General features: G+C 44.7%; 1 protein-coding gene across 1 annotated transcript; it reads right to left on the bottom strand.

The window, feature by feature from the left end:
* Positions 1-222: 222 nt before the first annotated feature.
* Positions 223-9,924, bottom strand: NPL (N-acetylneuraminate pyruvate lyase). The gene is made up of 11 exons (XM_080348403.1): positions 9,848-9,924; positions 8,148-8,221; positions 7,329-7,416; positions 6,156-6,213; positions 5,992-6,067; positions 4,645-4,737; positions 3,711-3,859; positions 3,470-3,516; positions 2,757-2,841; positions 1,879-1,918; positions 223-504 (listed from the first exon to the last, which is right to left on the bottom strand). The coding sequence occupies exons 1-11, from the start codon at positions 9,910-9,912 to the stop codon at positions 353-355; spliced, it is 927 nt and encodes a 308-aa protein (XP_080204529.1). The 5' UTR covers positions 9,913-9,924; the 3' UTR covers positions 223-352.
* Between the last annotated feature and the right edge of the window lie 1,427 nt (positions 9,925-11,351).

Consider the following 11,351-nt stretch of genomic DNA (forward strand, 5'->3'; position numbering starts at 1 on the left):
GTGTAGTGCTGGAAATGCTCAGGAAAGGAGAGGACAAAGCATGATCTGGCTGGAGGGAGGGCAGAGATGGACCTTCCTCCTTTCTAGACAAAAGGACTCATGATCCCTCAACTGGGGAAAATTTGCTACTTTAATTTTTTCACTAAAAGATACCAGCTGGTCCTGGGACGTGCAGCACTCCAGGGGGAGCAAAGTTACACAAAAACGCACCAACAAGGCCGGCCCTGGCAGGAAGGGGCTCAGGCGCATTGCCAAATCCCTGAAATCACAGCCCAGCATGTGGGGAACGTGCCACGTCACAGCGAATACTAGAAAAGGAGCCTCCGCTTCCAGATCGACAGGGAAGTGAACATCAGTCACCCTTGGGCCACACAATGCTGTCCAGCTTCGCTTTGGCCTTGACAATGAACTCCTCAGAGGCGGCAATGAGCGGAAGCCGCGGGGGTCCCATGGGAATGCCAGAAACAAACGTCATTACAGCTTTAGTCTGTGCGACACCAAAACCTGGGTGGACAAAAGCGAAATCAGGTCCTTTACAGATCATTTCGCTTAAAACCCCCATGCAGGTGTCCAAAAAAGCAGCAGCACAGAATTCTGTGCGATCCAGCACAAACCAGGCTGTAAGCACTTCTCAGAAGTGAGAACAGTGTAACTAAGAAGAGATGTTTGTGCCTGCAGACAGGAAACACATTACAGTAAAAATTACACCTGCTTATTAAATTTATGTGTATATTATGGCATTATTGTTTTCCTCCTAAAAATACCAAGCAGAGTGTTTTCTCAGACATGCACTTTACAAACCACTGTGTCAGTTTTACAGATAACCAGGGCTCTCCGTGTTGTTCCTTCCTCCTTGCCAGAATGTATTGCCACACAGCCCTGACAACAGAAAATACGGTAAGAGTCCTCTGTAGGCAAACCAACCCAAAATAGGGCTACTTCAAATCTACCTTCACTGGTAGGCTGAGCCACCCCAGCAACCTGACATCTGCAGCCTCATAGCTCTCTCTCGATGCAGACTCACATAAAATAAAGCCCTGTAGCATCTTTCCGATGTGTGGCAATGACATTGGGTACCAGCTTAAATAATCATGGGAAACTTCAGGAGGCCTCTCTGTCTATAGCTCAAGTCTCCTTATGCACCTTTGGAAATTCAGCGTTTGCCTCTTTACCTGTAAGACTAAATAGTGATGCATTTCTCCTGACTTTTAACCCAAGTAAATAAAACCAAGCACTAAAGCTAAGCTAGATTCATTGGGGTTTGCACATGTACACCAAAAACACAGTGAACAGTTCTCTTCATTAAGTGAAAACCATGAAATGTCCTATTCAGTCTCCGTACACTATTCTGACTTGGTTGGTTTTAATTGCTTTCTTTATTAAAACTTGGGTTTGTTTCTAAAAAAAACCATTAGATTTGAAAATGCTTTGGCCTTGTACAGACTTGAACAGTTACTCTTAAATTGTAGCAAGGCAGGAGAGAGAAGTATCTGAGCTGTTTTCCTACTGGAGCACCACCATTCCAGGAAAATTACTCTGTAGAAACAAAGTTAGAAATGAGCTTTTGGAGAACAAAAGAAAAACAACCCACGGAAAGAGTCAGGATAAGAAAAAGGGTAAACCACAGAGACACAGCCTTAAAGCTGTGAGGTTTCACAGAAGGAGGAAGGAAGGAAGGGAGAGTGGAATCTGTCGGGGGATGCCTGGTCAGCTCCCTTTGTTGAGCTGCTACCAACTCGGGAAACAGCACATGCACCATTTTCTCACTGCGAAATCTTTGAGGAAGGAAGTTCTGAGGGTACAGCAACATGAGAGTTTCTGGAGCACCAAGTCTGCATTTTTAGATACAAGGAGAGACACGGGCGAGGCAGGACTTACCTAGTTTGATGACAAAGTTGAGAAATTCCCCAGTGAGAAACTAGAAAAGACAGAGAACAGTTTATTCACACCTTCAAATTTTAAGGTGTAAAAGCATCTAGAGCTATTATGATATTATGATCTTACACAGTTGTTGTACAAGCTTTGAGAAAATCCCTTGCCCACCTGGCCAGCCTATGGGAAATACTAATTGAATTCCATTGGAATAGGGAATAGAGGGATATAAGAAAACCTTCCCTGTCTATCACTCATGTTCAAGCTGTCACTTGCTGCAAGCAGTCTGGAAACACTGGTAAGGCTCTATGAGTCTCTAAAGGTTTACAAATCTGAATGTGAAGAGATTTCCCAAAGCAGATCATCTTCCAGATGTCTCTTAGACATTCATGCAGCAGTCACTTCTATTTTAAGGCAAAAGAAGGATACCTCGAAGGTCTCAGTGGGACGTAAAAAGCCTTGGGTATAGTTTGTATGCCAGTTGCTCAGAACTCCTCATGAATATTCAAACAGCCCAACACCAACAGGAATCAAAGCAGAGCTGATTTGGGACGGCTTTCTGCCCTACATCATGGAAGGTATCAAGAGAATATTCCCAGCCAAGGGGCTTGGCCACTGTGGACTTGTTCAGGGCAAAAGGCCAGGCCATTGCTCACTCTTCACAGATGAGATCAGAGGGCTGGAGGAACAGTATAGGCAGTTAAAAGTTTGTAAGGACTGGTCAAAGAGGTGAGATGAATAACAAGCAGGGGGCTTGGAGCTGAAAAAAGTTTGCTTTAATAAAGCTAGCTCATGGTATGGATGACAAAACCACATGGGAAACAGCGGCAGGAAAGCCAGAGGAGAAAAGGCTGCGCCTGGCGGGGACAGAGAAGGTGCTGTACCTGATACTTCCGTGCTAACGCGAGGTCTGGCTTTGCAAAGGCTTGCAACATCAGGTTGGTTTTTCCGCCTAAATAGTTGTATGTACTGCCAAAAAAACACCAAAACCAAATCAAAAATAGAATCAGTAATGCAAAGGGGGAACTTAGAACCACTGAAAAAAGAGACGTAACCACAGGCTTTTGCTGTTGACATTATAAAAATGCCATTATTATGATAGGGACTCATGCAATCTAGGTGCGGTTTACACTGTCAAGCATCTGAAGTATGCCAAGCCCTATGAAGAGTTTAGAGAGCAGACTTCACTTCCCAGTTCTTTCCAAATGGAACTGATTTCCAAATTTAAAAATTAAAAGAAACAATTAGGCAACACAGAAATAATTAATCTAAGTATCCTCGTATGAGGAGCAGAAAATAAATGAGAAATTAAGTCAGCAGAGCCCTTTTCCTCACAGACTACTCATGTGAACAAAGGTCAATGATTTTAACCTCTTTGGGTTTTGTTTCCTTACCCATATAATGAAGTAATTCCCTACTTCAAAAAGTTGCCATGAGGATAAAGAAACATGTTGAAACCTTTGGGTCAGCTTATGGACTGCAGCAATTATGGACTGCACTCAAGCTAACATATTCTGAAGAAACAGCATGCAGATAGTGGAGGATACAACGATAAGGTGTGTGTGTCAAGGGGAAAAGAACTCCAAGCCATACTGACCTTCCGACTGCTCCATCTGCCCCTATTGCCAGTGCGCTCAACAGTTGCTAGTTTGGGGTGAGAGGAGAAAAAACAAACACACACATTTTTACTTTATGTAATAAAATCAAGAAAAAACAAAAAGGGTGGTGGGCTGGAGCCGCAAAACTACCTGGTGCTGAACGTCCAGGGTTACTTTTTTCCCCAAGGCTGAAGCAAGAGAATGCCACAGAAGAAATACTTTTTAAGAGGAGCCTCTTACCTCATCCACCCCATAAAGAAATGTAAACTGTTCTCTCTCATTCTTGTTTATACACTGTGCAAGGTCCAAGAGGTCCGTGCTGCTGAACTTCACACCCTGGAAGCTGGGGATCCGCTCTTTTATTCCATCCAGCAACTCTTCAATGCGAACTGTGCAGAACAGCAACCTCATGTGAACAAACACACCCCTCTTCTTTCCCTGACTTGTCCCCAAGAGGGAGACAAGTCGTTCACTTTTGGCCTGAGCCTGGTAAACTATAGAGCTCTATAACAGCCCATAAGACAACTTCAGTGTGATTATTTCCCAGAGTTCTACAAAAAAACATCTTTCCACCCTCCCTGCATCATTACTTTTACCAGATCAGAAAGGAAAAACCCCTGATAAGAGATAGTTTAGGAATGAACTGGCAACAACATATTTAAGAATAAATATAAATTAATATATCCAGAAACACGACATAAGCTGTTGTCTAGGGAAAGTAACCAAAGATTTGTATTCCGTTCTTCATTCCTCCGCTAAATAATATGAATTGAGAAGCACTGTGGTTTCACATGTAATTCACAGCAAACGTGACTAGGCAGTCAGTGTACACCAGAAGAGATGGTGATAATTATTGTGAAAAAAATCAGAATTCAACTGTGGTTATCCAAGGCAATTACTTATCTTGGTCCACGCTAATTGCAAAGTCTGGTCAGCATCACCTCCTCCATCGCAGTTGTTTAGTACTCATAAACTGCCACTTTTTTTCCGGTGAAGAGGAATGCAATTTATTTTCCAGTCTTGGATTCACCTCCCATTTTTGGAAAGGATCCTTTCCATTAGTGGCAGGAGCAGAAGCCACATACCACTGGTAGATTCATTATACCAGCCACCGCGATTACACAGGTTGGTATCAGCTCATGGGCTCGGGAAGAGCTGACTAAGCAGGACTTACTCTTTACACCCGTCAGAGGAGGAATGTGATAGTAATAAAATGGAACCGCAGGGGCCTCAGACGCAACCTTCTCTAAGAAAGCAATCAGCTCATCTGGAAGAAAACAAGCAAGAACTCCCATAAGAGAAGGAGACCATCTGTAGGGAAAGACAGTTCAGAATCACAGCAGCCAGGCTCTGTGGAGAGGTCACCTACAGCTTGTGTACCATACACAGCTAATCATAAAAATTAAATGTAACAAAACCCAGTGGAAGATCTTAAGGAAGGCAAAGACGATATTTATTTTAAACCAAACAGATTTCAGTAACTCATACTCATTCCCTTACAGATACAACTCCTGCATGCTCTCACACGCAAACTGCAAGACCTGCATGCCAAAGTGGTCTCAGCAGCATCACTTATGTGCAACACTGAGGACAAGGGATCAAGTTCACATTCACCTCTCTGGGGTACTGCTCAATGCTGGTGATGCACAGATTTTCAAACACCTTTTTTGTAATGTTTTAGGAATTCAAGAGTTGCTATGGTTGACATTCTTCCTGAGAATCTTGTTCACTGCATCCTTCATAAACCTCAGGCAGTCATCCCATTGGCATGGCAGGGAGTGCAGTGGCTGAAACCTCGCTGCCATCCTGCTGCTATCAGCGAAGGTTCTGTGCTGATCTTTGTGCTGTTAGCAGTTTGATTGCCACCGACTGCCCTTGGCTGTCAATACCAGCCATTCTGGCAACCTATTCCAGTTTCTTACGGTGCTTTCATAAGAACATTTCCAATCATCATTAACTCAGACAACTTCTAACATTTCTGTTACAAACCTTCACTTCACATGGCTCTTTTACATTATTTTCATAGTATTAAAAGCAAAACACTCCCTTTATAAGTTCCAAGGTAACATCAGGCACACAGAACCAAACCAGACCACCTCAGTAACAAGGAGTGCACCTGTGCATCAGCAGTTTATCAACTCGGTCAGTGTCCAGCAAGGGTCAGCATGTACCCAACCGCTTCCCAGTGCAGCCCAGATCAAGCGTGAACTCCATACTACCTGTTCAGAAGACCAGCTAGTTAACTCCTCTTTTCATAAGCAGCTCCTCTTTATGTAAGAGGCTAACAAAATACAGCCCACACGACATCCTGCCTACTGGGAGACTTCTGGTATCTACCATCTTCAAAAAAATGCTTCTTGTATGTTTTGCTTTTGCATCACACCAGATATGACAAGCGTGCGAATATTATCATCAGAGCACTTTTCAAAGAAAGAAGATGGCATTCATCTTTTATCCACGTTAAAAGTTTGGAGGGCAATACAAAAGGGCCTCAGCCGGTCTGGCAATCACATCTACTTACCTTTATTTGTGGGTTTGAAGAAGAAGGGGGCTATTACAGCAATGCCACTAGCACCTATGGCTGCTGCATGTCTTGCCTATAAATGAGAGAATGGAAAGTGTCTTAAAGTACATCTGGTTTATATGTTTTACACACATAGTGAAAAGGAAACATCATATACACACCAGCTCTTGGGACTCTGGCAGACTTAGTGCTCCCACCTGAATGATGACATGATCCAATCTGCACAAGAACAAATTCAAAAGGTTTGGGGAGGTTTCAGGGATGGTGAAAAACATCAGCCTGCCAAAATTAAATGCCTCAGACCAGGGAGCCACAGCAGAAGACCTTCACTGTGCTAGATCAGACCTAAAAGGGGTTTGAACCTGTGTTGACCTGATGAGCAGACACACAGAGAAAATGCTGACAGTGGCAAACAGCTGGTGGTGGAACAAAGAAAACAACGTTTGCAAACATCAGTCAGTGACTCCTCACTGCAAGGCTGTCAGGATGGACAAATCCTAGCATTGTATTAGGAAGTTAAAATTAAGAGATTAAGGATTTAAGAGGAAGGTGGGAAAAGGGAAGGATATCGAAGCATATCTTTGCTTTCTAAACCAATTTATCTGGAGAACAACCAGAGAGTTCAACGTCACAGCAGCACCTTTGACTACTCATCTGCTCCTGCCAAGGGCATCTCCCAGGTTCCAGTCCATCGGTCCCAATTCTGTGTTTCTCCTTTATATCCACACAGACTGCGAGCCTTCGCACCTGTTTATTTCTGCTCACTACCCTTCATACCCCAAATGCTTCCTCCTCTCCTCATCCTCTGACACAGCAACTAAGGAGAAGGCAATGGTGAGTGACACGAGACTATGACAGGTACAAGGGATGGAGAATGGAGCTGCAATTGGATACACTGCTGCAGATCCAGGTTGAATTCCTTCTTCTGCTGCTGACTTTGCATCTTTAGGGAAGCATCAAAACACTTTACACCCCAGCTTCCCCCATACCAGATCATTTAATATATTAAAAGGTTCAAAAATGCTCACAGGGCATAAATAGGCGGACTGCTCTTTACTTTCATCTCTTTTCAAGAATAAGCAAAGGGCACAGCCCTTTTTTGTCCCCCTGCCTCTCCATGTATCAAAGAGAAGGGCTCCGAGCAGCAGGAATGGACACCAGCTACCTGGCAGTGCCAAAACCAGACTTCTATGATAAAGGAGCTGAGGAACAAAGCCTAACGACAAAACGCCGCAAGAAAAAACGCCGTCAGCAGGTGTGGCTTTGCAATCAGTCAGGTAGGCCTGTACCACAACACAAGATCTGGAATCCCCTGTTCACTCGCAGCTACTCACTTGTCTTTTCCTTGGCACACCCATTCTTCTGCCAACCGCTTCCTCTCCTGGATGCTGAGGGACAGTCCTTCTCCTGTTGTGCCATTCACTGTTCCAACACAAAAGAACACACTTGCTGAGGCCTGGCCTGCATGCACCAGTTTTACCGAAAACTGACATTTCTGGTGATATTAAACAAAACTATTTTTACCCCAACTCATTTTAGGATAGCATCTGCATGGGGACTGCAGTGTTACCATCAGTAAATGCTTGTACTGGAGACCTGGATGTTCCAGGATCAGCAGTGGCGGGAGGGAAGAGACGGAATCAGCTGCTGAAACTGGGAAACTGCCCATGAGCACCTCCAGCCCAGCACACACGACCTCCTGCCCCCGCAGTGAGCCAGGCTAGGACAAGTGCCCAAAGGGACACCAGCTAGCCTTGGTGTCGCCCAGCGCAACACAGGACTCCTGAAGAAGCCCATTTGGCTTTGATGAGCCCACTGAATTCCCTGGACTCATGAGCTGATGTTGAACCAGACAACTGGCAAAGGGGAGAATCATTCAGTTGAGTCTTCTCTGCCAAGACAACATTATCCACTCACCTATAGAAACGCCACTATATGAAGGCAATGCTTAATTTGTGCCACACAGAAACGGGGTGTAGGCAAAAGCAGATGCCTTAAGCATTGTTTACACTCTCTCCACTGATTAATACAAATGTCTAGGATCATCCCACATCCACAGTCCCTCCCATTACAGCTCTTTTCTGGCAAGATATCATCGGATTGCCATCCAGGCAAAAGGGGTGTAGCACAGCTTCTGTCAAAAATACACGTACCAAAGACGCTCTTCACGTTCTGCTTGCTTACGAGATAATCCACATATTGACGAATCACCAAAAGGTTAATTTGTCTGAAACGAAAGGAACCGCAGCAACCTTGAGAGCCTTAGCAACCATAAGTCTCCACCCACAGGAACCTTAAACTTATAGAGATTAAGAAAACAAACAAAAAATATTTATTTTTGAAGCCTTGCCTTGTACACACACAAATTACCCCAAGGTATGATACCCTCAAGCATGTGTTTAACATTTCAGGTTAACAGTTCAGTTTTGAATTCTTTCTTCCAGTTTCTCTTCCTCCTGACGAGGAGTTCACTGTTCCAACCTTCTATCTCAACTGGTAATTACTGCAGGCTTGTCACAGCAAAGGACTTTTTTTGGGAGATACGAGAGAACAAGAGGCACTCAAACCTTTTAGATTGTTGATGGCAACAGGAGTCCTCTTGAGAGCACAAAGATATTTGTGCAAGTGCTAGCAAATAGTTAAACTATACTTGTAACTGCTGGACACAGACCGTGAAATGGCATCTGCTGGATGTGACTTTGACCTTTCTCTATCATTAAAGAATGAGGAAAGCAACAGACTTCCCTGACAAACAGGGGAAACTGGATTCTAGATTTATCTTCTCTGCAGGACAAACTTATTTTATCAGTATATAATATTTCACCGTTGTTTTCATTTGTCAAACATACAGACCAGCTCTATAGTCTGGAAGTCAACTCTGGAACCTTGACTGGCTTCACACATCACCCAAAATTTCACAGCTGCTTTCACAGAATATATTTTATAAGAGCCAGGCATTCCAGGCAGCAGGTCCAGATCACTCTCCAAACACCATGTTGCAACAAATTTGAGTAGTAATAAAAAATCAAATTGGAAATAAGTTTCCTTTAAAGCAAGAAAGCAAGCAGTGACTGCAATGCAAACAAGTTCCCTGAGACAGTACTGTGCTTTGCAGCGCTTTCCAAAAGCAAAGGATCACTTAGAGGGGACTGTTGTGGCAAATCTCCACCATCTCCCTCAGAAACACACGCAGATCTGGACACATCCCCCCATCGGAGAAGCTCAGGGTCCTTTGCTGACTCCAAACAACTCGGTCTTGCAACATCCCGATGCAGCAGGGAGGACATCTGTTTACCACCACTGCTTCGCAGAAGGCTGAATTTCAAGTTTCAGTTCGATGTTATTTTCAGAACTGTGCAGCCCTTGCAATATTTTCTTCCGGTTTAGACTAATTCCATGCACACATACACACACATGAATGCACGCCTGAGTTAGCTAGGGTAAAGAAAAGTCTAAAAGGACATAACAGTTTGACAATTATCTTCTAGCTCTCAAGAGCTCTTTTTAAATAGGACTGTGATTTGCCTTAACAAGTGAGAAAATATTGCAATACCCTATAACCTTACTGTGATTTAATGTACACATCTAAAAGCAATAGAAAAAGAGATGGGAGACTGATCCAAACTCTCCAAACTCAGACCTACAGCACTTGCTGGACAACAGGAGGAGGCAAAGGGAATCCACTAGTGCTAAAGGAGCCAACCTAGTAGTTGCTCCATCCCATCAGAGATCCAATTTAAAAACAAACCCCCAAATGATCAATTCCACATAAGAAAGGAGACAGGGTTTTAGAGTAGCAGTAAGCAGTGCAACTCTGACAACGCACCACGTTGTGACACAGAGTTATACTCACCCATCGGGAGTCATTGGAGTGATTGTAGCAGCTACAAGACCCTGTAACTTCTTTCTAGGTGTCATTGAGCTGTTTGGAAAAGAAAGACAAAAACATGATTCCCATCGTTACTTAAGCGGAGTTTCAATTAACTTCTGTTATTCCCATGGTTGCTTAAGCGGAGTTTCAACTAACTTCTGTTAACAGCAAAACTAGACAGGCAAAGTTCAGAAGAAGTGGACTTTGCAAGGGTGTTATTTTGGTAAGGAGAGAATTATCTTTTCATTGTTGCTGCTGAAAGAGCAGCTTATTTCAGCCAGCACCACCCTGGCATCGGAGAGGACTGGGAGCACCAGCCGCAGTTACATTTCAGCGACACCTTCTATTTTATACTTCCTTTCCCATCTATAGCATATTGTCCAGCACACACCTGCTATCGCCTACCACCTTGGAAGACAGAACACTTTTGGAAAGGAGACCAATTTTTGCAGAGAAACGGCCCCAAAATGTCCTCCGAGATGGGCCGCCTCACGCTGTCACCCCCAGCACAGCGACATGGGCCTGCGGGCAGCACCGGCCAAGCGAGGGTGAGCTGTGGCGGAGGGAAGAGGCGGAGGGAAGAGGCCCCGGCTCAGCTCCAGCGTCTGCGTTTCAGTGCCGGGATGTGGAAAAGCGCTGAGCGGGCGGAGGGAGCGGCATCAGCTGACAGCCGGGCGCAGAAAGCGGCTCTTCACTGCCCCTGCCTGCCTTCCATGTCCCGTTACATCAGCCTCCCATAACACGCACTCTGCAAGTCGTGTCTACAAGCGAAGGCTTCTTTGGATTATTAGTCGCTCTCTGCAAGCTTTTAAAAATAATAAATAAAATTTTAAAAATAAATAATAGGGTGTAGAGATAAGAGAGCTTGAGGAGACACCAAGCTCTACCACACACTTTGCTGGAGGGATGGCACCCATAGGGTATCCATCATTGCCAAGGTGGCCAGAACAGAATCACAGAATGGTTTGGGTAGGAAGAGACCTTCAAAGCTCCCCCAGTGCCACTCCTGCCATGAGCAGGGACGTCTTCACCAGCTCAGGTTGCTCAGAGCCCCGTCCAGCCTGGCCTGGGATGTCTCCAGGGATGGTTCATCCACCACCTCTTTGGGCAACCTGGGCCAGGCTCTCACCACCCTCATGGTAAAAAGTTCCTTCCTCGTGTCTGGCCTGAATTGCCCTCCATCACCCCTTGTCCTGTCACAACAGGTCCTACTAAAAGGTCTGTCCCCATCTTTCTTACCGGCCCCTTTTAAGTACAGAAAGGCCAGAATAAGGTCTCTGTGGAGCTTCTCATCTCCAGGCTGACAGCAGCACTGCAGAGCATCAGGGCGGGAGACTTGGGAGCGTTTGGAGAACAGTTCTCTGAATTCCAGCAATTTCTGCCCAGGCACAAGTCACCATCGAAAAAAAGAAAGGGTTATCTTTTTTCTGATGGCTGAAAATAATGAGAGTGTGTTTGCAGCTGAAGCAACTCAGAGAAGATCAGC

The sequence above is a fragment of the Nesoenas mayeri genome, assembly GCF_963082525.1.
Source record: "Nesoenas mayeri genome assembly, chromosome: 8".
NCBI lineage: Eukaryota > Metazoa > Chordata > Aves > Columbiformes > Columbidae > Nesoenas > Nesoenas mayeri.